Below are 27,231 nucleotides of genomic sequence, written 5' to 3'. Positions count from 1 at the left end.
TTTCTGTATTTTTCAGTATTTCAGGTAGTAAACCCCACATTGCTTATTTAGACAGAAACTGGATGAAGACCAAATGTAGTTTTAAGTGAGATCCTAGAAGAGAATATGACAAATCTTGTGCTGAAGGATAGTGCTTGACCAGAACTAGAAGCTGAGGAGGTACAGCTGACTTGGCACTGACCTTCGTATCATTCTACATCAGACCCTAAAGAGTGTCTGAAAAAAAGCCTTGGAGAAATTTGGAGTATGTCCTATGCATGAGAACGGGCTATAGTACTATATTGCTGTTTAGCACCATCATTCAAATTATAATTTCTTCATTGATGTACTTCTTTTTCCAGCTTTAAGTAGAGATCTCTCCTCTGTCCTCACAGTAAGGGATTCAGAGAAGGAAACAGGGAATCCTTATGCAGAGTTCCACCTCAGTTGGGACGCAGTGGTGCTCAGATGGCCAGCTCCTGCCAGGTCAGTGGTATGTCAGTCATGCAGTGTGTCACATTGCCTGTATTGACCTCAGGAAGAGCATCATCTTCTGAATCCAGGAACTAATACTCTACTGTGTTTCTGGGAGAGAGAGAGAGGGGAGGAAAAAAGGGGAAGTAATGTTTAGGCAGCCTAGCTCATATATCTAAATAAGGGGGTCCTGAAAACAAGAACTCTTAGGGAAAATACAGGAACTCTTATTTTCATCTAAAGGAGCCGTCTTCATTGCCAGATAAAGCAATGATGTAAGTTTCTGGGCAGCCATTCATGACTCATTCTTTCAGAGACTTTTGTCTTGCAGTGTAAAGACTTAGTAGTAAGACTATATTTTTAAAAGCCTTGAAAATGCTTAAGTATTTTGAATTCTGAACAGCTGTCCAGACATGCCTTTCTGTTAATTAAGGGCTAGACTGCTCTATTAGAGTATGGTAAACACCACAAGTTCTTCCTCCTACTTCAGTAGGAATGAGGTAGATTACATGCCATATCAGTATGCTGGAACCCTTTAATTAGTCTGTGTAGACTCTTTATTGTGAAATCCACAGTGGCAGATGTTGATGAGCTATTCACTAAATGAAAGATTTGTCAGTCTGTGCTTATATTCTCCTCAAATTAGCTGCTGGTGAATAGAAACTCAGTGGAATCAAGAAATGCTTTGCAGTATCTAGTCTTGGTGAAAAATAGCATGTCTTGTATTCAGGTAAGCAAAGGCCTGTTTTTTGCTGATGCTTCCCTTTTATTATTGTTCAAAATTTGCCTGCATTTTTGGTACAAACTCTTTACTTCAGCACTACAGTAGCAAGCACATGACCTGACAGTCAAGCTCCAGAAATGAGATGGCTGAAATAAGATGATCTTGGTATAGAGTTTTGCTTCTGAAAGTTCAACAATAACATAAAAGAAAACTGATCAGACCTTCCATAGATGGTCAGCCTATCTTCCACTTGAAGACAAAGAATAGAGACTATATCCTATTAATAACTCTAGGAGAAAAAAAGTGTTCCATCATCTGTGTTTGTTAGGACCATGTTTCTAGGTGCAGTTTCTGATTATTTTATTCCAGTGGTGCAGTGCAGGTCCTGTTTACATATTTTCACCACATTTTCAGTTCCATCTAAAATATAAAAATCTCCATTTTCTTTGTAACTCTATACTGTCCAACTCTGCTTGTTACTACTGGTTTCCTTTTACCCACTACCTCCTAACAGCCCACAGTGAACCTGTATTTACAGCACCACGGTCAGCTGCCCCAAGTGACACTTTATGGGACCTGGCAGCCAGCTGTTGGCTGCATAAGTACCACAAACAGCGCTTGTTTGTGCAGGATGAATTTTCAAAGACTGCATCTGCTCCCAGAAATGTTTACCCTTTGGGATGGGAGAGGGTTTTCGTGTACACAGCCAAAATGTATCTGGACCGTCTTCAGGATTCTGAGTTACCTGATGTTGCATCTGCTGCTAATCATTCAGCAATGTTACGTTTTCCCAAGAGATCTCTGGTTCCTTTCTGTAACGCTGAGGTTGGTGTTTTGTGATTGACCTGTGTCATATCCAGAAGTCAAGGATTCTGTGACTTTGATGTGTCCTTTCACTCCATCCCAGAGGAATGCTCCTTGCTTTCTTTCATTCAAATGCAGAAACCTTAGGTATTAAAACTTTGTCCGAAGAGTTTCTCAGACTCTTCAGTGTCTATTCTGAGCTTTCCTGTGTTGAATTTCAGAGGGATAGGGAAATAATAATATCACAGGTTTTAAATTCCATATGCATCACTCAAACTGGCTTACTGTATTTTTCCAAATTTCTTCTCCTTTTATGAAGTGAAAATTAGTTTTCTGTAATTCAAGTTTATTTTATTGTATAGTTAAGTATCTTAAGCTTTTTTTTCTCCTTTTCCTTTCTTAAGTTAATACACTGAAGTTGGCCATTCCAGAAGCTGGGTGGTCTTAATGAAAGAGCTATTTAAGAGGATAATGTATTTTATCTCTCTACATTAGTTGCTTATTTGATTTTGCTCTGCTGCTGCCAAGGGGCTATCATACACAGCATTCAGATAACATTACTGTTAGATTTGATTGGAAAAACAGGTAAATAGTTTTGGTGATAATAGCTTAGTTTTTAAGCATCAATGAGATGAAACGTTGACTACTTTTCTTTCTTTTTTTTTTTTCACAAACATAAGATTGATAATTCCATGCCTGTAGTTACCATAATTTTGAGAGAGGGGGAAAAAAAAACTTTAATAAAAATATTTCCTTTTAGCAGGATTGCTTTTGGATAAGTTGCTAGTTATGTTTTGTTTCTGTTTTGGTGCCTTTTTGAGCTTCTTTAAAGTTAATGAGAGACAAATATAAATTTTCTTTTGTTTTTAAAATGTTTCATCACTGATGTTGCTAAACTTTGCTCTGTCTGTCTGTGTATAATTAAACTGATGTCCAAATCAGTGTGTCTGTAGACCAACAAAGGCTTCTAAATTTATGAATGTCATGCTGTGTATCCTCTACCTAATTTTATTCTGTCCTTCAGTCTCTCCATCTCCCCTAGTCATGCACAGAAAGCTACATTCACTGCCAAGGAATAATTTCTTCCTGTATACCTGTGTTCCTCCTGCAGGTCATCAACCTGTCTTCATGCTACATTCCACCTTTCCATATGTTCACATTTTCCCATCTACCCTTTTCCTGCTGAACTCATGATGCTTCCTCATACTTTTTTGACTTCTGTTTTACCTGCAATTCAGCCAAAATTAGAGCATTCAGATGACCCATCTTTTTGCACATCAGCTGCTAAACAATTGCTAGGTAACTCTGAGCTGACACTTTTTTGTTCCAGCACAAGACAACCTGTTCTTAATTTAGACTAGCCTACTTTTGAAAGGCTGTGTTTGAAAGTAAGTTTAAATAGTGTTGTTATTCTCTGAGGTCAGAGTTTCCAAACATGGAATTATTTGGGAATAACTTGTTCTTCAAATTCAGTCTTTCTAACTCCACAGTAAATTTGAAGTCTATGTAGACATTCATCATGGGATTCTAAGGCTTGTAGTCTCCTGTTCATTTTGTTGAGATTGAGATAAAAATTTTATTTTAATATCTCATATTTCTTTTTATCTTTTGTGCTCTTTCTCTTCTGTCATCAGTTCAAGTTTTCTTTCTTTGCTTCTTGAACTTCCTATTGTTTTTTTCCCTTCATTTTTACTGGAATGGAAAATTTATTTTCTTATGGCTATCCATATTTGGGAGACAAATGGATTAGACTTTTTCATATTTCTCTGGAAAATAGTTTGAAGTGGTTTGTTCTTTATTGAGTCTGACTTGGATGGGAGAGGGGCTGATGGAGGGGGTAGACCTTTATTTCTTCTATAATTGCCAACAGAGTGATCCTGGGAGGCCTGCATCAATATTGTTTCTGGTAATTGTAGTAGTGTACCAACCACATAAGGCTTTGGTTGCTTCATAATGTGAAAAGGGGTTTTTTAAGTGCTTAACTGATGTTGTCACAACATGATTTTTTCACTGCTATGTTTTGTTCCAATGTATTTTTGTATACATACAAAAATACACACTCACATGTAATCCTACAATTATATATTAAATTAATAATTTTTGTTCTGTGGTAATTTCTGAGTTTAACTGAAGAGGTTGTCGTCAGTCTTCCTTCTATCAGAAGAACATAAACGTAACTATTTGGCACAGCCTTTCAAATCTCTGTTCATTTAAAATGTAAGATGTCTCTTGACTCTAATTTGCTATGGTATGTGAATTTGGTGAATATATTTCAGAGTGATTGAAATACTTATAATACTAATGTACATTTTAAATGTTGCATAAGCATGTATTGATACAGAATTAATTTATTTTTATATAGGGGATGTCCCACTTTGGTGCAAGCATTACCAGGTCCTAGTACACAAGTTACTGCTGGGAGCAACCATACAGCTATTCTCTTAATGGATGGCCAAGTTTTCACGTTTGGAAGTTTCTCAGTAAGGAAATATTATTATTTACTTATGAGAATAAGCTAATAGTTAATATATTGTTCAAAGACCTTTCAAGACTGCTTATACTTGCTCTTACAGAACTATGCATGACTTCTGCATGTCTTTTGTGCCTGTTATGTAATGAAATGTAGCCTCTAATGTTATTGTAGTTGGAAAAGCATGATGCCAGGAATTCTTTGTGGTTTTTATACATTTTAATGAAGACGGTGATTTAAAACCTAGATTGTTTTATAAGGTGCACCAGTTTTCTCAAACTCTTATTGTTGCAAACTTACTTGTGTTGCCTATTCTGTTGCCTGTCTCCATTTGGTAGAAAAAATTGCCCTTGTTTCTTTCACAGAAACAGCAGTGAGTTGCAGAAGTTACACTAACACTTGAGGGGAGGGATTATTGTTCAGTATAACGCTTCTTAACTCTAGTATTCTTATTTCCACATGGTGTATTATTTTCCCATGTCCCTGTGGAATCCATTCTTATATTCACTAAATACGCACTTAAACGTTTACTTCCCTTTGTGCCTCCTTGTCTTTGTAAATATGCCCCTCATTGCAATCTCTACAGAGTCATCTGTTGTTTGTACTTTCCTGCTAATGTTTTTGCTGTTTTGGGGGTTTTTTTGCAAAAGCTAGAATATACATATTGAGTTATTTTTATATGTTTTTAAAACTAGGTATTGCCAAACACAAGAGAAATTTTACCTTCTGAAATCTCTCTTTTTACAAAAAAAAAAAAAAACAATTAAAAAAAGGTGAGGACTGAAATTTCAGAAACAGAAGGTCATGTTTTGAATTAAAGTGAACCATAAGACAGCTCTGCAATTAGGCAGTATTTTGTTGTTTTGCAGACTTTAAGCAACAGTTGTGGTGTCAAAATTGACATGTTTATGTCAAAACTGACATGGGCTCGTAAAAGTTTCAGGTGAAGCTTGGCCTCTGAAAAACCAAATTCACTCTCAGAAACAGGATATAAAAGTCTGTTTGTTGACTGTGGGTCTTTTTCCTTTCTCTAAAATAAAAATAAATTTAGGCCATATTTAGACCACTTGTACTTTGTGTCTGGTTTTAAGATTGTAATGCTTGAAAGTTTGCTGAAAGCTTCATAAAGTCAAGACAAAATTAAAAGTGAATATATTATTGAAAATGTCTTTGCTAAGTTTACTTATTACAGTGTTATGAAGAAAGAGAGATGAATAACATGCTGGACAGGATATTTGCTGTATATACATGTTTCTTTTCCCTAACCATTTTAACTTTAGCATGCAATGCATTGCCTGTGGCTGAATGGGGTAAATGGAGTCTGAGCAGGTTTATTGTAGCAATTCTTTCTATGTACTTAGGTACAGTATAAGAACTGTTGATCCATCTCAATAACTAGTTGTACATGGAGATAAGGCCCCAGATGTCCAGATCAGGTTGTTAATGAACATGTGCAGAGGTGCTTGCTGAGGCATTTTATGCTTTTTTTAGCTTAAGTTTGACATGCTAATCGATTTTTAGGTACTTGTAAGAGATATTTGCTCTATGAAACTTACAGTCCATATAAGTTCAGAATTGAGTGGAACTTAGACTGTCTATATCTGAATATAATTTTTTTTCTTTTTAAACCATTCCTTTTTTAACCTTGAAGTTATTCAGATACTGAACATTGTAGGAGAACAAGGCATTTATATTTGACTCTGAAGATGGAAAGGAGGATTATCCATCATGGAGAGTTTGAGTTGCATTTAAAAAAAGTTTACTCAAAAACCTAACTGAATTAAGGAGGAGTATATCTGTCAGTAACTTGTTTCTTGTATTTAAATGTGTAATGCTTTACTTAAATTAGCCATTGCTTTTTGAAGGTAGTTTTGTGGTAAACTTTCTTCCAGATGACCAATTTTGTCTGATGAAACTATCGAAGTAACTTAGTCATCTTTGAGACTTATTGTTACTGTCTCTTACTAATTCTTGCATTCTTTCTATAGAAAGGTCAGCTTGGTAGACCAATTTTGGATATGCCCTACTGGAATGCAAAGCCAGCACCTATGCCTAATATAGGCTCCAAATACGGACGCAAAGCTACATGGATTGGAGCGAGTGGAGACCAGACTTTTCTCCGGATCGATGAAGCTCTTATTAATTCTCATGTGCTTGCTACATCAGAGATATTTGCAAGCAGGCATATAATAGGCAAGAACTCTTCTGTAACATTTTAAATACTTATAGAAGTGTTGGAGAATAATAGAGGAGCAACAAGTCAAAAATGTGAATGGAGGGAATGAAAATATTTTGGCTTTCTAGTTTTACTGCACATGATGATCCTAGCTTCTTTAGAAATCAGTTTTATTAGAAATAATAATGTAAAAGCCTAAAATTTGCTTGCATTTAAATCTTACTACCTTTTTTTCTTTTGCTGTAGCAGCATATCTGTTCTTTCCTGTTACATTACATGCATTTTATATGTAAAAAGCATTAATGACTTGAGTCTTCATGTTTGTTTGCTCTTTTTGCTCCATGATCTAGGTTTGGTACCAGCTTCAATATCAGAACCTCCTCCTTTTAAATGTCTTCTGATAAACAAAGTAGATGGCAGTTGCAAAACATTCAATGATTCTGAGCAGGAAGACCTTCAAGGTTCTGGTGTGTGTCTGGATCCTGTCTATGATGTTATTTGGAGGCAAGTGTGGATTATAGCTATTAAAGTAGCAGTATAGAAATCCTTTTTAAAATACTTTGGGAGGCTGACGACTTAATTATACTAGTCGTGTTTATGCTTATTTCCTTAGTAAATGAAAAACAATTTTTAATCTTCCATATATATTTTTCACACTTTTTGGATAATTTGCTTAAGTAAGCCCAAAACAAACATCTTCACTTGCCCAAATTTTTAAAATTTCTTTTATTTTCTTTTTTGCATCATTCTCATGCCAGTCTCATAGTATTTACAGAATCCCAATCTGTTCTCTTTATTTACTCCTTTTATTCCCTTTTCTCCATCTACTTAACACTTGACTGAAAAATTTTCTTGCCACACTCAGCTGACACATGTCTATATCTTAAATTGTCATCATTTTCTCAGGCATTAGTGGTTAAAACTTGAATAGGAGAAAGGGTGGAGCAATGGTGTTCTTTTCAGTTCTGACATTTTGTGAGGTCAAAAAAAGTACTTATTTAGATGACACAGACAGACAGATTAATTGTATTTATTTTACAGTCATTGGGGTTAGAGTCTTTGAGCAGGTGTAGGTTGTAAGCACTTGTTCCAAAACAGAATCATAAGATCCAATTCTTCTATAATGATTTAAAAGCTATGTTAGCTAGGATTTAGGAGAGAAATTTGAACTGTCATCTGAGTTCCAGTAATGGATGATATTTAAATTTTTTGTAGACAAAACAAGAATGATCAGTTAGAATAAAGCAGGAAACCAGCTAGTCTGCATTCAGCTGGAAAAGGTAGTATCACAGCTGTCTTCGTCCAAAATATTGAGATTCAAGAATGTAATAGCCAATTAACATTGAAACATGCATATTTTCTAGGCATGTTTCTTTATGATGTGTGAAGTTTCTTGGATGGTTGTAGTTCTGCATTATGCACCTCCCAGAATTGTTTGAATCTCATTGGCTAGGTACCAATTCCTATTGAAATTATGCTGAGATTAGAAATAGAGTAGCACTCACATCCCTTAAAGCTCTATATTTTCAGCAAGTTTAGCTCTCACTGAAAGACTCAAAAAGAGTCACCAAAAGACTCAGTTTGTGAAAAATTCAGTTATCAATGGCCATGGGAATGCAGCAAGTTTCAGAGGAGAAAAGGTGGTGATACTCAACTTGATCTAGCCCAAGAAATGGTAATTCAGTTTAAAAAAATTCAAAGTCACATGTTAATATGGGTGAACATGAATTGAGATGTTTTATTGTCTTGCAGTATTTTGGAGACTGTAGAACTAAATCTAGAGCTTAAAAACTGAAGAGTGGATTGTGGGAGACTGCAGATTTATTTCTCTCTTATCCCATTCTTGTTCAATAGAAAATATTAAAATAGTCTAAAAAGAAGGGACATGTTAATGAATATGCCTATTAGTAGTTAAATATTTGGTATATTATTATACCTGGACATTTTTATTCATGCCTGTTTAAGTGAGGGTTCAGTTTCTCGTACAGAGAAAGCATTCTGATGACAGAGATTTTAAAGATTTTCTTCACAGCTTTGTGACTTATTCTTCCAGTGAAATTCAAGTGGTTACATGATTTTGTGTCTGTGTCTAAGCATTGCTAACTTGTTGATATCCTGAATACCTATGATGTACTTTAATGCTTTTAGTTAAAACTATTTGTTTCTCCATTAGATTTTTTAGAACCATGTACCAAGTGAAAATTCCTTTTCTGCTTATTCACAACACTCACATAGGCCTATGTCTTTTAACTGTTTCTTCCTTTTACGTAATGGTTTCAAAGATTTCATTTTCTTAATTTTCTTTTTCTCCGTGTTAATTTATAGTATAGAAAGTCTTTGTATTCCCTTGTTTATGCTGCCCTTTTCTATAATCCCTTAAAAACTCATGAGGCGATGTTACCCATTTAAAAAAAGCCCAAACAAAATATGTTGGATTTGTCAAGATTTTTTTACTCTTATTTGAAGGTAAGCCTTTTACTTTCACTTGGCATCTTTATAATTTTTTTGCACATCTGCCATTACATTTAGTACTTTTCTAGTTACTTGATATTTTTTACTAGATAATACTGTTTTAACGTTTATTAGATTTGAGAAGTGTCTGACATTTTCTGAAATTTGTAAACCCATAATATGACTGTTTGACTTGAAGTAGAGTAAGAATGTTTTTGTGTCTTTCCATTTGCTGGAGTGTTAAACTCTTAAACTTTATATATTTAGTGTAATGATGTTCAATTTCAAGAGATTGTACCAGCAGATCTATGTTTTACATTAAATAGCTTATAAAATTTAATTATCGGTTAGGCTTTGTATTTTTTTCAGTAGATGAAAGGTTTTTTTCATTCTGTTTTTTCTTGCTCTAGGTTTCGACCAAATGCTAGGGAACTCTGGAGTTACAATGCAGTAGTTGCTGATTCCAGACTTCCATCAGCTCCAGACATTCAATCCCGGTGTAGTATTTTGAGTCCAGAACTTGCTCTACCAACAGGTTCCAAAGCTCTAACAACCAGATCTCATGCAGCTTTGCACATTCTAGGTATACATTTACAGTTGATGAGTCAGAAGCTTAGATGAAATAAAGTAATGTAACTTAATGTTATAAATGTAATAAATGAATTGTAGTCTTAACAACTTTCTGACTTTTTTTCAGTTAAAATTTTACTTTGTAATTAAAAATATACTTTGTAGTTCTCACCGTTGCTCTTAACTCTTATGAGCTGGCTGATAAGCATTAATTTCATCAAAATAGTTATCTTCTACCATCTTAATGATGTTAGAGGGTTTTAGAGTTCTGGTGGAACCTGCTATTAGAGGTCAACATAAAAAAAGTAAGAAACCTTCCTAGGTGGTCTCTTTGGAAAGTCTGCAGAATGAAGTTGGTACTCTTAACTTGGAGTCTCAAAAAACCCCCCAAACAACCCCAGCATAAAAAAGTGCTCTTCAATAAGTTACTTTTATTTTAAAGTAAATACATTATCTAATATTAAAATATACTCTTTGCATTTTTGTATAATGAGTCCCTAAGAGTAATATGACTTCCTTTTGTAGTCTAAAAAGCCTACCAAAATAAAAATAATTCCACTGTGTTAGTGTATAAACTGGCCATATGCAGCATATGCAGTGCTTCAAAGCACAGCTTTAGAAGTGATTTTAGCTCACTTGTTCCCTGATTGTGATGAGTCATCAGTTTGTTGACCTGCTCCCTTCATTATGTGTTAGAGATGTGATTACTTTTAACTTGAACAGTACTTTTTTGTGTCTGAGTCAGAGTAAGGCATGTTAGGTACCCCTGTGTATGAAACAAATTTTATGAAGACTTTAAAATCTGTCCATAATTCAGTTACTACTTCAACTCTTTTTGGGTAATACAATAAGTGTAAAAAGGAAAAAAAAATGTTGCTGGCAACTTATCTGCCATTGTAAAAGTTGCAAAGTAGGTTTAATCATATTTTTTTGTTATTCTGGAGAATAAATAAATTAAATAAAATTTATCTTCAGTACCAAACCTTGAGGTTCGGCAACAATGACCCTTGGCCTAATCAAAACTATAAAGATATTCAGTAGCCTTGTGTGATTTAGAGACAAAACAGCTTTCTTTGATCTTCTTAATTAATATTCATTTCCATTTCACTGATTATAATCAACAGGGAGAATTTTTGAGTTCTTTTTTTCTCTTGCCTTCTTATAGGTTGTCTTGATACTTTGGCTGCTATGCAGGACTTAAAAATGGGTGTAGCAAATACAGAAGAAGAAACTCAAGCAGTAATGAAGGTTTATTCTAAAGAAGACTATAGTGTTGTTAACAGATTTGAAAGTATGTACACACTAAAATTTTATAGCACAAGCCAATCAGGCTTGCAGAATGAAAGACCAAGATTAACTATATTTTTGGGGGGATTTTTTTCTGCAGGTCATGGAGGAGGCTGGGGTTATTCAGCCCACTCAGTAGAAGCTATCCGTTTCTGTGCTGATACGGATATTCTGTTAGGTGGTCTTGGTCTTTTTGGTGGTAGAGGTGAATACACTGCTAAAATAAAGGTAGGTTTTTTGATCATTTTGAACAATGTTATATCTCAAAATCGGAACTTTAAGAAATGTCATCGAAAACAGGATTAATTTTATTTCTTGATGAATGAGTGGTTTACTGTTTATGAAAAGCATTATGCAGATACAGTGGGTGAGGTAGAGATCTGAGAATTACCATTATTAATTGTCAAGAATTGGCCCTTTCTCACCTTCACTAAATGCTGTGCCATCTTAGAGGTGTCTTGAGTGGGTATGTTAGTGAGACCGATGTTCTGTAATCTGTTTACACAAAGCTCAGAGGTCCACCTGCAGAAAATCGGTGTTACAGGCTTCAGGTTAAAATCACATCCTATGTGACTGACAAGGAACTGTTTCTCAAAAGCAGAAAAATAGTCCTTATCAGTAGCCATTGCTTCCCATTGTCCCTACCACTTCTTTCTCAGACTGGAAGAAGCTATCTCTCAGCTTCAGCTGAGTGTGAATGGCACCAAATGCAGTTGACTCTGCTTTGTGTCAAATGTAAGGATGATTACAGGTGGAGCGTGTGTGCTGATTTAAAATAAATAGACATGGCTTTGGATTAGAAAACTTACATAAACACACAATGTGATAACAGAGCTCTGGTTTCTAATAAGTGTCTTCTGGTCCTGTATTTAATAAGGGTTTTGGTAACTGCAAAAACAATTGTAAAGGAAGATCTGGTATCTGTCTGAGATTTGTATTAGATGTGTATGTTCAGAATATGTTATCATTACTTGTTATTTAGTGGGTTACTGAATTTTCTTTCTTTTTTTTTGGATAAATAGGTTTGTATTAGGGAAATGGATGGCATATGCTTAGCAATAACACTTGCATAAGACAACAGGAAATCCAGAATAAGTAGTTGTACTTTGTTCTAGTTTAACATAATGACTGAGAATTGCAAATGATTAAGGGCAGCCAAGAAACTTAATGTTAGTCCTCCCCTTTTTGTTTTTAATACTAAAAGCAATAACTGTATGAAAGCACTCTTAATATTATCTGTTCGGTTTGTTTCTGATTGTTTAGGATTAGCTTATTGCCAAGATAAGATTTGCCAGTCCTGCCACAAACTGTGTATTAAATAGGTATTTGCAAGAGAAGTCATAGACATATATTGTGGTCCCTTTTCAAACTCATCAAACTGTAGAAAATATTTTTGAGAAAGAAAACCAAGTTCATCTTTTGTCCTGGTCACCAACTGGTTACAATACTATTGACTAGCTCTGCTAAACCATCAAGTGGTCCCTTTCCAGAGAAGCTGAGTATATCTTATATCTATATAAGATATGTAAGTGCATTTCAGTCTGTGATGGAAAGCCTGCACTTTCTGCACCACTTTGCCTTTTTTGGATGCTCTGCATTTTACTTGCTTGCAAGATTTAGGGAGTTTCTCCACTTAAAAATATATTTGGACATAAGGCTGGGAGGTCAGTGTCAACTGCGATTTCTTAACAGTTAATGCCTGACTTCCAAATGGGAATTTGCCTGTCAGTGATTTTTGGGAAGGGGAAAGAAGAGCAGTATACAGTTTCCAGAATGCCAGACAGGAAAAAGTGACATTAGGAGGTTTCTAACACCTAAGACATAATTTGACTGTTTTCTCTTACTTCGCCAGTTGTTTGAATTGGGTCCAGATGGGGGAGACCATGAGACTGATGGAGACCTTCTTGCTGAGACAGATGTCTTAGCATATGATTGTGCTGCTAGGTAAGATGTTTAGCTTACCTACTCTACCTATTTCTTGATCTTTATTTTTACTTTCTTCATACACATTTTAGTATCACTTTAATATCATGAGATGATCTACATCATTAGAATTTTGTAGCAAGAGACATAAAACTTACACTCAAAAGTGTGTTGGGGAAAGTGGTAAAACCAAATACTCACCCAACCATTATGTTATTTAAATTAAAAGAAGAAAAATAATCTAATACTTGCTCTTGTATAAATATGAGTCAAATCCCATATTCCTTTGATGAGATGATAAGACAAAATGTTGCAGCAGCTCTTTTGCATAGTTCTATCAACAGGATGCTTTCAAGTACAAATGGGTATTTGCATTAAACAACTTATGATTAAGCTTACTTAGTAAGGAATTATCATAAGTAAAAGAAGGGTTACTGTGCTTCAGCTCATTAGAATACAAGCAGCTATTGCTTGAAAGATTTTGTGCATATGGATGTGGTTAGCTATATTGCTTTTTCATTCCCTGTTATAAAATAATTTAAAATTCAAACAATATGTGATTATATTTGTCAGGTTTAATCTTATATATCAATCCCCTAACTATATGTTCTATTACTTTCCATAATATTCATTGTAATTACTAAGAATTTTTGTATAAGGTCTTGTAATTTGCAGAAATTTTCTGAAATTGAATTAATACTATGTAATTAATACCTTATAAGTAATACTTTACTTGCAGTATTTTATAACACACAAATTGGTTTTGTGTGTTAGTTTAACTTAATTTCTCCTTACTCTATTTGATATCTGATTATTTAATTGTGGAAGATCAAGCTAGACTTAGGCATTTGTAGGTCCTTCTGAATTACTGGTTTTTAATTTCTACAATATTTTTCAATGAAATATTTTTAAGTTTTGAATATAAACAGATGTGATATTAATAACCTAATTCCATTACTTTCCAATTTTCTTTTATGAACAGAGTGTAACTTTTAAAAATTAATCTAGAAACTAGTTCAAATATATTTTTTTTCAAAATTTACTTCTCCCAGAGAGAAATATGCAATGATGTTTGATGAACCAGTACTTCTACAAGCTGGCTGGTGGTATGTAGCCTGGGCAAGAGTGTCAGGACCTAGCAGTGATTGTGGATCTCATGGACAGGCCTCTATAACTACAGATGATGGGTATATTTTTTTCTATATTTTTTAATGCAAAGGAAGAGCTCTAATATGACTTGAATAATAATTGGATTATTTCTCTTTCAGTGTTGTATTTCAGTTTAAAAGTTCCAAGAAATCAAATAATGGTACAGATGTTAATGCAGGGCAGATTCCGCAGTTACTATACAGGTAATAATTTGGCTTCTATTTGGAACAATTTATTCACGTGTTTTTTAAATGGAAACATAGAAGTTGTTGAAGTAACCATGTTTCATGAAAACATTATTGTATTAAGCTAAGGAAATCAGTGTCTGAAAAAATTAGGCAAAAACTTAGTGTCTTTAAGAATAACAAATCCATTATGCCAACATTTACTTCTTTGGTATTTTTGCAGTCATTTTGCATGAGTTACAAGACTTGTAATTTACATCTATAAAACCTTGTGATTTCATACAACATGATTAGTATTTTTGGCTAGTTGGAAAGTACTCTATTCAGTAGGCCTTAGTTAAGGAACAGTGTACTATCAACAAATGATTTTAATGAAAAAGAGGCCAAACACAACAATCAACTCTGCTTTACTACAGACTTATGATTCGCATGATAAATGTTATTTAACTCTTTTTTAGAAAGAAAGAACTCTTTCACTGGATTGATAGTATATTTTATAGATTTCCGCTGATAAATACAAGACCTAATTCTTATATTTTATGAGTGTGTGTATATTTTTCCTCTCCTCCTCTTGCCCCCACCTTGACTCTGAAACTTGGAATTTCTTCACACCAGTTCTCTTGCTGTGTCCTTTTCAGGGTCCCTTCTCAGAACAGCTCACTTTTGCCTGTAAGCTTTCTGTCCATAGACCCCTATCTCTCCAGGTGAAGGTTTCATTTTGACTGATGCACATGAAGTCCTGGGATGACATATTAATCATTTGGGTGATATCTATGGAGAGATGGCTGTAGGCTTGAGGCCTCTGAAGGAAGGATATGGCTTAAGAGCAATGAGTGGCACAGAAGGGAAGGTGCTGCAGTAATAGATGCTGCCTGTATTTTTAACCTCCTGCCTGTATTTTACTTCCACAAAACTAGTGTTCTTTAAGGAGTAACATTTCTAGTTTTGATTTCATATGAAGAAATACAGTAAATACTTGTAATAATTTCATGTAATTAAATCTCAACCTTTTTTCAGTTGTCACAGTACTTCCAGTTGAACAGAATTCACAATATTTAGTTATTGGTCTAGGATAATTAGGAACTGGAGGAAGTTATGCTGAAATTGAACATTTTTGGATAGTTATGTTAAACTTGTTTTGTCATTTGTTTTTGTTTCACTTGAACAATACAAACAGTAAAAACTAGAAAAAGTAAAAAAACAAACAAAACCAAACCCAAACCAAAAGTCTACTAAAAGAGAAAACTGGAGATTTCAAGTCAGTTCTAAAATTGTTCTTCCAGATTGCCAACAAGTGATGGCAGTGCATCCAAAGGAAAACAGCAAACCAGTGAACCTGTACATATTTTAAAGAGATCTTTTGCCAGAACTGTCTCAGTGGTGAGTACTATTAAGAATCTTCTGTGATTCTGGCAAGTTCAGTCATGCTTAGAAAACTGAAAGATGTACATGTGGAAATAATGATTTTTTTTCTCTTTGGTTTATCACGCAGAAGGTAGGTACACTGATATATAAAATATTTAATTATTTTACTTTTTCTGAAGATTTCTGATGTAAACCTAAATCTAAGCTAAGCTTGGTATTGACCTGAGGGTGAAAGTCTAGAAATGTATTTATTTACAAGGTTGAACTACTTAATTTTGTGTTTTTCTGGTGGGGGGGAATTCAGATGGAGTTCATTCTTACTGGTTGTATTCAAGGTACAAGCCTTACTTCCTGCTAAAAGTCAATATTATCAGGCTTTTTAGAATTTGAGTTTGCTTTACTGCTCTCTTAAACGGCTTTTAGACTACTAGCATTAATTAGTCACTGGTTAGATTTATCTCCATCTTGGATTCATTCCGTTATACATTGAGGATCAGATAGCATTTAATTGAACTTTGATAAACTGAGGTAAGGAGTATTCATAGGCACAGTGAACTGCAACTATTAATAGAAGGTAGTCTGCAGCTCTTCTCATACAGGGAGGTTAGTCTAACTTTGAGAAATACTGTATTAAGTTGAGATACAATATTATTCAGGGTAAGGCCAATTCTGTCTCTGTATTTTTGCAATACAGTCCCTTCCTTATCTGTTACAAGCAATGATTATTTTATTTTCATTTTCATCCTGGTTTATATTCTATACTGTTTTACACATACTGTCAGTATTCTCCATGGTACACTGAAGTTATTGCCTTTATGTGTCTGTCCAGGTTTGCTTCACCTTGTATTAAAGTTATTGGACAGTCACAGTCCAATTTTCTAAATCAGGCTGCTTTCTTTCATTTATGTATTCTCCATCTGTTCAGTATTCTCTATTGATCAGGATGATCTTCTCCTGTTCAGGTTTCTTCTGGAAATGTATTACCTACATAATTTGCATTTTTAGTAATCATGTTATCAACATGTTAATAGCAACTCTTAATATATGTTTGCTTAAAAATATTTGCATTGAGCTATGAACTCCTGTGGCTTTTAATACTTCACATTGTGTCCTCTCTCTTCATTATCTTGCTGCTGTTATCCCTCACCATAGATACAAACTAGTATAAGAGGAGAGTTTTGACTTTCTGGAGCACTAGGTGTTTTATATCTAACTTTGAACAATCAGTTTGATTGTTGCAACTTGAAGGTGTTCAATACCAAATACTTGTATTTTGCTTTCTGAGGTGCAAATTCATGAAATTACCAGCCACATCTAACGGTAGAAACAAAACTTCTTAAATCCTCAAATTTCTTGTGGACTATCATGTATTTCTGTTTAGCTTTCAAGTACTGTAAATGTTATATAGTTGCCATGATCCTGCAGATCATAATTGTTTAAAGTGAAGACAGCCCTGATAAGTCTTCACTTTATAACAAGAATGTATCATGTCAAAAGTAGGTATTACACTATTATGCAGATGAAGCAAGTAAAATTTACTGAAAAATCTCTATTGCAGATGAATACAAACCGTTGTTAGTTCTTAAATAAGTGAGAGACTTCCACACATATTATAGCATATGTCATAAATAGCTTTTATCATGGTATTACAGTGAAGCGTCCCCTACATTCTCAGTGCTTTTTTTTTTCTCAAGCAAAATAGGATTTGTGTGTTGCATGGTAGATATATATAGATATAAATATGTTTTCATAATAAACATGCGTATAGGTGCTATTTGCTTTTCATCTGAAACTGATACTGAAAGGTCATTTCTTGTTTTTTAACACAAAATCTGTCTTTGGTCTCCTTCATACTCTGAAATAGGAATGCTTTGAGTCTTTACTGAGCATTCTTCACTGGAGTTGGACAACACTGGTGCTGGGAGTTGAGGAACTTCGTGGACTTAAGGGTTTCCAATACACTGCTACTCTTTTGGATTTAGAAAGGTTGCGTTTTGTGGGCACATGCTGCCTGAGATTGCTGAGGGTCTACACCTGTGAAATATATCCAATATCAGGTATTTTTCTTGGTTAATTTGATTCATATTTATCAGCAATCATTATTTTACGGGACACCTAAAATTTGATCGAAGTATTAATGTAGGATTAATATAGTATTAATGTAATATAGTAATATAGTATTAATTATTATTAATATATATTAATTATTATATATTATTATATATTATTATATATTGTTATATATTGTTATATATTATTGATTATTAATTATTATAGTAATATAGTATTACTATATTAATGTAATATAGTATTAATGTAGTATTAATGTAGGATTCTTCGTTCGCGAAGCCTCGCCATGATGATTAATGTAGGATATACTATAAGATGAAATACAGATGGTTTTATTGGATCAATTAAGAGACTTGTTGTCAGACATGGGATATTTTCAATTATCTGCATAAGCAAATGTCCAATACCACTTTTACACTATAACTTATATGTATTTTAAAGTTAATTTCTTGTTTGACTTGTCAGCTGAGTTCTTTTGGACTACTTGTACCTTCCTTTTTTTCTCATCTCTTTACATAGTGTCTGCTTTGGTGGTGAGCTCAATTTAAATTTGAAAGATGTATCTGTTTTTCGTGCCTGTAGTTTGATAATGCTCTTATTAAAACACAGCATATATTATGACAGACCAGAAAAGTAGGAGTTTCTGATGTTCAGGGTTTTTTATATGGTTTAACACCCTTCACTGTGTCACTTTGGAAATTAACTTCTCTGAATATAGATACATTATTGTTCCTAAATTCCAATTGTTTCATTTGCATGTAAAATGTACATTTTAATATGAAAATGTTTCGGTTACTCTGAACTTAATTCTTTTCTTTGTGTAACCTTCTAGCTTCAGCTAAGGCAGTTGTAGAAGAAACGAGCAAACTAGCAGATTGCATTGGAAAAACTAGGACCTTGTTGAGAAAAATTTTATCTGAAGGAGTTGATCATTGCATGGTGAAGTTGGACAATGATCCACAAGGATATCTCAGTCAACCGCTCAGTCTTTTAGAAGCTGTTCTTCAGGAATGCCATAATACATTCACAGCTTGCTTTCATTCATTTTATCCAACACCAGCTCTCCAGTGGGCATGTCTTTGTGACTTGCTGAACTGTTTGGACCAGGTACATTAAAATGACTCAAGTAAATATTACAGCTTAGCTTGACCTTTGCTGAAATTGAAGCTAAGCAGTATTTAAAACTTTTATTCAATTTTTTCTTTTATTCTCATTTGCAACTTGAGTTCTGCTGTGGTTTGCTGTTTTTTGGTGGTTTGTTTTTTTTTAATAATCAGTTATTAGTTTTCTTTGTTGTTTGGTGGTTTTTGAGTGTCCAAGTTCAACAAGAGCCTAGGAACTTTGTCTCCCTTGGCTTTAAGATTCTCTCTGGGACAGCGAAGAAAATTTTTAGTGCTGGTAACTGTCAGTATCTGCTTTTTCAGTGTTGAGGCCATGCCTTATATGTGCTTATTCTTGGTGCATGTTACTTAAAAGCATAAGTGTAGCGTTTTTTTCACAAATACTTGAGTAATTCCTCGTTATTAAATATTACAACAGTGCTCTGACCTAGCCAAGTACATGAGAAGCAGCTGACAATATTATTCTGTAATCAACAACTTTCCAAGTATCTTGCTTAATGTGAATGAGCATTCCACATCTAAATGGTGTAGTTGCTTGCTTGGATTGCTTGTAGTAAGATGCAAACAGTTTGCTGCTTTGCATGAAAATTCATTTATCATATACAATTTCAAGGAAGAATCTTTAATGTATTAGTCTAATTAAATTGTTTGGTTAATTGTAAGAAATGCTTTGTCTTCAAAGGATACCATAATTTGAAAAGTAATATTAAATGGTTTATTATTTTAAAATATACCAACCAAAAATATTAATTAGTCAAATTTTGAAAATCTAAATACAAACTTATGAGAGAAGATAATGTAAAATTCATAGGAAAGCTTTCTCTAAATTATTTCTATAATTACGATAAAGCTGAAAAGATTCTTTCAAAAGTAGTTTCTCTCTTGTTTACTTTCAGTGCCTTTTTGGCACTTTTCAGTGCCTTTTTGGGGACCCCTGGTGGTCTAGTGGTTAGGATGCAGCACTCTCACCGCTGCGACCCAGGTTCACATCCCGGTCAGGGAAACTCCCCCGGGCAGATGGAGCTCGTCAGCCCTGTAAGGCAATCCATCTAAGAGAAGGTCACTGTAAACAAACCTGCGTTCTGAGGACCTCACTGCCACTGTCCAAGCTTGCTTGGCCCCGGCAGATGAACCTTAGGATTAAAGGGTGGGCTCAGTTCAGCGCACACTGGGTCTCACCTAAAAAATCCACTGTGCAGGCTTGAAGGGTAAAGACCTTTCCCAAATCTTCGTCCGTGAAGACTGGCCATACTATACTTTCAGTGCAATGGTGCCATTCTGTTCCTATCTGTTTATGTTTTTAGGACATTCAGGAAGCAAACTTCAAAACCTCCAGCAGTCGCCTTCTTGCTGCAGTTATGTCTGCTCTCTGCCATACTTCAGTAAAGCTGACCTCTATCTTTCCCATTGCTTATGATGGAGAGGCGTTGCTGCGATCAATGGTTAAACAAGTCAGCACTGAGAATGACTCTGCTCTGGCCCATCGTTTTCCTCTTTTGGTTGCACACATGGAAAAACTCAGTCAGGTCAGGATGTATTCTAAAAATTTAATGGCAACTTCTACTTTGCAACAAAAAGCAGTTATACAAGTTGAAGATAAATTTGCCCGTTTTCTATCTAAAAGGCTTATTTCAGAAACTTATTTTTTCCAATTTTCATCTTTTTATCTGAAATATTCCAATTCTTTTTTTGAAGAATGTCTGTTGTTATTTTGGAATATTAAATTGGAAGAAATATACTTTGGAGTTGTATCCTGTTGCATAGTGTTTTGTGCAACAGTTTTTCAACTTTTTCACATTATCACAAGGAGGAACATGTTGATAGATTTGGTGTGTTGAGGAAGAGTTAACACAGCTTTGGTAATAAAAAATCACGTCTCAAACCGGAGTTTCTAAAGAAGTCAACAAAGGAAGCCTAGTTCATATAGTTCTAGCAAAGGTTATTAAACAGTTTCTTAATCAAGGCTCTTGAATACTGTATTTTTGCAGTTCTTTTATTCTAGAATTGATTTACAGGAATGGAAAGGGTTGTGATGATAATCAAGGATATTGGACTACTAAATAATATTATTCACTTGAGAAGACAAAAGGGGTAAGATTGTATGAAATGATGAATGATGCAGGAAAGGTAAATAAATGATAGTTGTTGAGCCTACCGATACCAAAAGTTTTGAGCAGAGACCTTAGCAAAAGGGAAGTTCAGAAGTTTGCTGCTCTTTTATAAAATATGTGGTTTAGCTGGAGAACAATCTCCTGTAGGCCATTATTATGCTAAAAGCTTTCATAGATTTGGAAAGCATCTGCATAAATTAATGAAGAAAAAATCACCAAAGGCTGTTAAATGCAAGTATAATATTTATGTCTTGGATACAGCTGCCTCTTAACTGCTAAAGATGGGAAGTGTTCTGTGCAGGTGTCTGTGCAGGTTTGCTTTACCTAATTGTCTTCCATATCTGTACACTACTTGGATAATTTTGAGAGACAAAATGGTGAGGAAAACAGACCTTAAATTTTCATCAGTAGAGCTGCTTTTATCTTTCCTCATCAGAAATTATTTTCAGTATGGATAGCTGTTATGGAAAACAGTGGATGTCACTGCTAGTTAGGAGGCACAGTAGATTCCTAAGCTTAGATTTGTTTCATATAAAGAACAACTGTTTTTGTAAGCATCCTGCCACTGGTTTTCACTTACCTGCTTGCATAGAAGATTCTTTTTGCTAACACCAAAACTAAAAAGCTTTTGAGATTCTTTTTTAGAAAACGTAGAAGAAAATTATATTAATAGTTTCATAGATAGCTATATATCTACTGTGTTCCTATGTATGCTTATAAAGCATAGGCTATAAAGCAAAACTCTCTCTCCTGAGAAGGATACCTATATAGGATATCTTTCTAATTCAGTAAACAAAGTGGTCACTACCTCATTCAGGAAATTAAAAATATCAGTTCTTTTGACAAGGAATACATACTATCATAGCTTTGAGAATTTTTAATTTTGTTTTTTCACCCTCTAGACATTTCTTATTGTCATGAAGTCACAGATTTTTCAATTACCTGATGCTTATAATATGTGAAAGTCTGTGTCTTGGGTTTTTCTTTTTTAATAACAATGTCATTTGTCGTTGGTTTTTTTCATACTGCAGAGTGAAGAAAATGTTTCAGGGATGACAAGCTTTCGCGAAGTGCTGGAAAAGATGTTAGTCATTGTTGTTCTACCAGTACGGAACAGCCTTAGAAGAGAAAATGAACTTTTCTCTTCACATCTGGTTTCTAATACCTGTGGGTTGCTTGCTAGTATTGTGAGTGAGCTTACAGCATCAGCATTAGGATCTGAGGTAAAACTGCTGTAAAATCATTGCTAGAAATCTTTCAGGACAGATATATTATGAATGTGATATAGGCTGTTACAGGTATTTTGTAGGTATGCAGATCTTTCAAAGATGCTGGAATTCTCAGTTCTCAGTAGCTCAGCTATTTTGTGTAAATTAAAAGCATGTATTCACTGTATTAGGCAAGTATTGTTGGTAAATAGCTATTTAATTATGGCTACAGAATACTGCAGATTGTTTACAAAGTGGCAAATTTTTTTGAGTGCTTATCTTTTTGCCTGAGTATCTGTGCATGTATCCAATCAAATATCCTTTCGTGAGGCTGTAACTTAGTTATATGATGAAAAATTATTTGATTTTCTTAAAGGGGTATCACTGCCTCTGGACTATCAACAGGTTTTTCTCACAGAAAGAACGAAACTTTTGATAACATCTTGACTGAAATTGTTTTTACCATTATGTTATTATCTTTATCTGTCCTCTTCTTGACTGCACCTAAGACAGAAATCCCTAACTCTTCTTTTAGTACAGTTAATCTATATTTTGTGCTAATTTATCTTGTAAAATATGTATTTAAATACTTTAAAAAATTAATCAGATTCCTAATTATTCCTATTTAATTTCTAATTACCAGAAATATTTTCTTTTTTTCTTTTTAGTCAGTATTGACTAGAAGGCTCAGTAGTGGCATATTCTAATGTTTATGAATTGAGTTTTAAAATTTACCCAGTTGAAAATCTGGTAATTTAATTCACTTAACTTTGCTTTATTAAAGTTTTCTAACATGTAGCAGTTAATATTTTCTTACAACTCTATTTACCTTTCTACAGGTTGATGGGCTGAACTCTCTCCATTCGGTCAAATCCACTCCAAACCGATTCACTAAAACAAGTCAGGGAAGAAGCTGGAATACTGGGAATGGATCCCCTGATGCAATATGTTTCTCTGTTGACAAAGCTGGTATAGTTGTTGTAGGATTTTCTGTTTATGGTGGAGGAGGAATTCATGAATATGAGTTGGAGGTTTTAGTTGATGATGTAAGTACTGCATTTGAGAAATTATTTGAAGAAAAGTAACCTCAGAGTTATTTATAATATGTTTTATAATGTAATATTGTAATATTCTTGTACAATCTAGACTACCAGTAAAATGGTGCACTGGTAGTACAGTTTTTTGATTTGGTCGTGGTGGAGATTTCTGTTTTATTGCAAGCTACATACTATATCTAGTAGGGTCCTTATCTTGGTTATTGTCGTGAACTCTTTATTATAAATAATATTTAAAGTATAGTGGGCTTTTCACTTTCTGCAGATAACTGTAAATTAGTAGCAGTTAGCTCTCTGCAAACTGTGAATGAAAATAAGTGAAGGAGACCAAGTTAAAACCAAAAATTGAAAAAAAAGGATAATAGCCTACTGGCATGGTCAGGCTGTACCTGCAGACGTTTCCTGTACTGTTGATGTACTCTCTTAGAAGCAGCACAAAACTGTACTGTGGGTTCTTGTAATGAAGACAAACCTCTGGTTTTTTACACTATAACTGACGGTTCTAATGTCTTCTAAAGGGCAAGCATAGGTTGCTGTGGGAAATTAACCTCTTTCTTAGGAGAAAGGCTTTACTATTGAAAAACCTGTTCGTTTTGTTTGTAATGCCATGTGTAAAAATTTATTCAGCGAAACATAACTTGCACTATTGCTTGCGTGTGTCATGTATTTACATTATAAATGTATTAATGACTGGATTTCTTTGAATCAGAGCGATCATACTGGAGATGCAACTCATTCTCATAGATGGACGTCTTTAGAATTGGTTAAAGGAACTTACACCACAGATGATTCTCCTAGTGACATAGCTGAAATCAGACTTGACAAAGTCGTGCCACTGAAGGTAAATAAAATAAGCACGCATCTGTAGGTTTCATACAACTTCTTTAGATAACAAAAATCAGAATGTTGATGTGAATTGTTTGGGGTTTTGTGTACACATTCACAAGTTGATCTTAACGTGTTTGCTTTGTAAAGTCTCAGTTTCACCGTGTAACTGAAAAGTTCAAATCCTGTCAACTAAAAGAAATTAAATCCCAATTTTTATAATAGCATAAGGTAGATCATAGTTGTTTAATAATTTTAGAATATTTTTGAATATGTAACTTTTTTTTTGTGCAACTTGGTAGCTAACTTTCTTGGGTACTTGTTTACTCTTATAGTAGTTAGTATTAATTTAAGTTATGGCCCATAGTTTGGGAACATGGGACAGCTTTGATATTTGTTAAATGCTAGATCTTTTTTGGTTAATTTATTTGTAAAGTGCTTTGAAAAACTTTTCGGACTCTCCACTATTAATGTAAAATAGTAGATTTCCTAGTACCGTGAAGCCATAGATATTTGTTTTATATTGCATATTATTTTTGGTTCTCCTTTTTAAGGAAAATGTGAAATACGCAGTTCGTTTGAGGAACTATGGAAGCCGGACTGCCAATGGAGATGGCGGAATGACCACAGTTCAGTGTCCAGACGGTGTAACATTTACATTTAGTACATGCAGTCTGAGCAGTAATGGCACTAACCAGACGCGAGGACAAATTCCACAGATTCTATATTACAGGTTTGTGTGTTGTCATGATCCATTTCTAAGAAAAGTGAATAAAACCATCATAGTTCTATTATGCCACAGCTGTTTTTAAGAAGTAACAGAAATAAATGTATCTGAGTGTGTTTGTGGTGCCGCTTCCAGCCTTGTTTTAGGTTCTTTGTTTTTTCGATTTGGCAAATTATTTGATGTTTGACCTCTCTTAGAAGATTCATTGTTTGCTGCTTTAAAGCTGTAATACAGGGAACTGGTAAGATACACTACTTCAATTTCTGTTTTTTCTATATCCTAAGAGATTTTTGAGAGACTACTCACCAGAATGTTTGTCTGTCTGATTTACTCAGCTATTTCCTCCGTTTCCAAAAACAATTGTATCATGTAGTGAAGCAAGCTCTATTTATATGGGAACTGCCTCCTCTCTGACTTAAGAGCTTAAAGGTATAAAAAAAGGAATTGTAGCTGCCTGAAGAAAATCAACTGAAACATCTGACTGTCCTGAAGGGAAGCTTTACTTCAGCCTTTCAGGATGGCAATAGGAATTCACTTCTGGTAATGCTTTTACAGAAAACATTGCTTTCATGTTTGAGGTGCTTGCCCTGATATAAAGACACAGTTTTCAAACTGTCAGTACAAGGCTGATCAATAGAAGATGCAAGGAATAATAATTTACTTTTATGTTTGATTATGTGTGAGATGTACCTACCTAATAAAAGATGAAGAGGAAAAATAAGTAGTGCTACAACGAGTGACGTATTTTGGACTAACAGGCACAAGAACATGTTGCTCTTCAGAAAATTTTAAAGAACTAAAGTATGAAGAAAAGTGGCCAGCAAAATTATAGTAACGGTATATTCGAAGATACAGGATAGCCCTAATCTATGTCAAAACATGAGATTGTCTGTGCTTAAAGAATCAACAGACCTCCCTCTAATTAAATTATGATTTATCAAGAAAGCAAAACATAAATCAACAGCCAGTGTTTCTATGGGAAAATTGTGCAACATATTGGGAGGAAGGTGCACAAAGATGCAGTTTTTCAGTAAAAACAGTAATTGCTTATTAAAGAATGGAGTTGCAGTGGTGCATGATACTTTCATTGATTTGTTCTCCTGGAATCTTGGACATCTGTGTTTAGGGTATTCCTCCAGCATTTAGAGGAATTTAATGGGAAGTATCATAATTAGAAAGTATCGTTATGTAAGAAGGAGGAAAGAAGGCAAGGAAAACTTTTATTTTCACTCCTAGATTGTCTGCTTTTATACAAACAAAAGAGGAAATTAAAGAGAAATAACGATATCTTTGATTTCAGAAAAGTGAAGGACATAATTTCAGTAATGGAAGCTTCAAGGCATTCTAACTTAATAATAAAATAATATATGGAAAAAAAACACACCGAAGTCTTGTCTTCAGATCAGAACAGTGTCAGGTTTTTGTGTTTCAACTGATAAAATTCTAAAAAGCTTTTGAAATTTTGTAGTGGCACAACTCAGAACTGTTACAGAATAAATTAAGTATATTGGAAAAATTTGCAGCTGCTGCCTGTAATCACTGTCTTTTGAAGATTGCGTGGACAACAGAAATTAGTGTTACCTGATTCATGACTATAGTTACGGACCTAATTTGAGTATTCACAGTTTGATGTATATAAGACTTGAGGTTTTGATTTAACTACAGCAAAGGAACAAATGTTCAGTCAACTATTATAGAACAGAGATTGTAAGAGTCAGACTGTTTTGTTTGAAGGATACTCAAATACAAATCAAATTGTTACTTACGCATATGCGAAGAAAGGCCATATGGAAAGAAGTGTGTTTGTGTTAACACACTTCTCATAAGGGCAGAAAAGTTTTGGACGGTTTTGTTGGAAAAGTGCTCAGTTGAATTTCACCTGCTGTCATTCATTAATAAATCTAAATGAAAAAGGCTTGAGGCTGACAGCAAAATTACAGTTCTAGGACACATTGACAAAACAAAATAATCTTTTTTAAAATAATGAATAATTTAGGTCAGAGAGAAGGACGGGTATCCTTGTTATTCACTAAACTGCTCAGAGTAAAATTTTTGAGCATTCTGAGGTGCGAGTTCTGAATTATTAATATTCTGGAATGACGTTTTGAAAGATCAGATCTTTCCGGACAAACATAAGGTACCCAAAAGACAATAGGAAATTTTGCTTTACGTGTTGACTAGGTGATTTTGTTTCTTTATGCCAAGGCTTTATCACTATCATATTGAGGGCTTTAATTAGTTTATAATTGTCATTTGACTGCTTTGAAAAAGCAAATCCAACCAGAACTGTTATATACCTTTTTTAAATGTATATTTAAATATTTTGTGCATAGTGTTGTTTAGGAGAGCCTAACTTTACAGCGTGGATTTAAAAGAAAAAACTATTTGTTAACTGTTTGTTAAGCCCAGGACTGTATTTCAAAACCAAAATTAATCTTTGAAATAGGGAGGGAGAATCTTTTTCCCTGTTATACTAATGCAGAAATATCTATTGGAACAGTTTTACTTGTTCTTGTGATGCATTTAATATTGCTCTGTTTTTATCAAGATATGTGGT

General features: G+C 34.2%; 1 protein-coding gene across 1 annotated transcript in view; it reads left to right on the top strand.

The window, feature by feature from the left end:
• MYCBP2 (MYC binding protein 2, E3 ubiquitin protein ligase) overlaps window positions 1-27,231 on the top strand; it is a 151,842-nt gene that overhangs the window by 73,614 nt on the left and 50,997 nt on the right. The window contains exons 21-37 of the mRNA XM_017829956.1: window positions 4,344-4,461; window positions 6,440-6,644; window positions 6,978-7,131; window positions 9,489-9,661; window positions 10,814-10,939; window positions 11,036-11,163; window positions 12,788-12,879; window positions 13,911-14,045; window positions 14,127-14,210; window positions 15,476-15,572; window positions 17,422-17,614; window positions 18,460-18,734; window positions 20,053-20,274; window positions 21,891-22,082; window positions 22,907-23,113; window positions 23,832-23,963; window positions 24,502-24,680. Of these exons, the coding sequence (XP_017685445.1) occupies window positions 4,344-4,461; window positions 6,440-6,644; window positions 6,978-7,131; window positions 9,489-9,661; window positions 10,814-10,939; window positions 11,036-11,163; window positions 12,788-12,879; window positions 13,911-14,045; window positions 14,127-14,210; window positions 15,476-15,572; window positions 17,422-17,614; window positions 18,460-18,734; window positions 20,053-20,274; window positions 21,891-22,082; window positions 22,907-23,113; window positions 23,832-23,963; window positions 24,502-24,680 (2,712 nt within the window). The remainder of the gene's footprint in view (window positions 1-4,343; window positions 4,462-6,439; window positions 6,645-6,977; window positions 7,132-9,488; window positions 9,662-10,813; window positions 10,940-11,035; window positions 11,164-12,787; window positions 12,880-13,910; window positions 14,046-14,126; window positions 14,211-15,475; window positions 15,573-17,421; window positions 17,615-18,459; window positions 18,735-20,052; window positions 20,275-21,890; window positions 22,083-22,906; window positions 23,114-23,831; window positions 23,964-24,501; window positions 24,681-27,231) is intronic.

The sequence above is a fragment of the Lepidothrix coronata genome, unplaced genomic scaffold (genome assembly GCF_001604755.1).
Source record: "Lepidothrix coronata isolate B3197 unplaced genomic scaffold, Lepidothrix_coronata-1.0 Scaffold172, whole genome shotgun sequence".
Classification (NCBI taxonomy): domain Eukaryota; kingdom Metazoa; phylum Chordata; class Aves; order Passeriformes; family Pipridae; genus Lepidothrix; species Lepidothrix coronata.
This window is presented reverse-complemented; position numbering and strand designations above follow the sequence as displayed.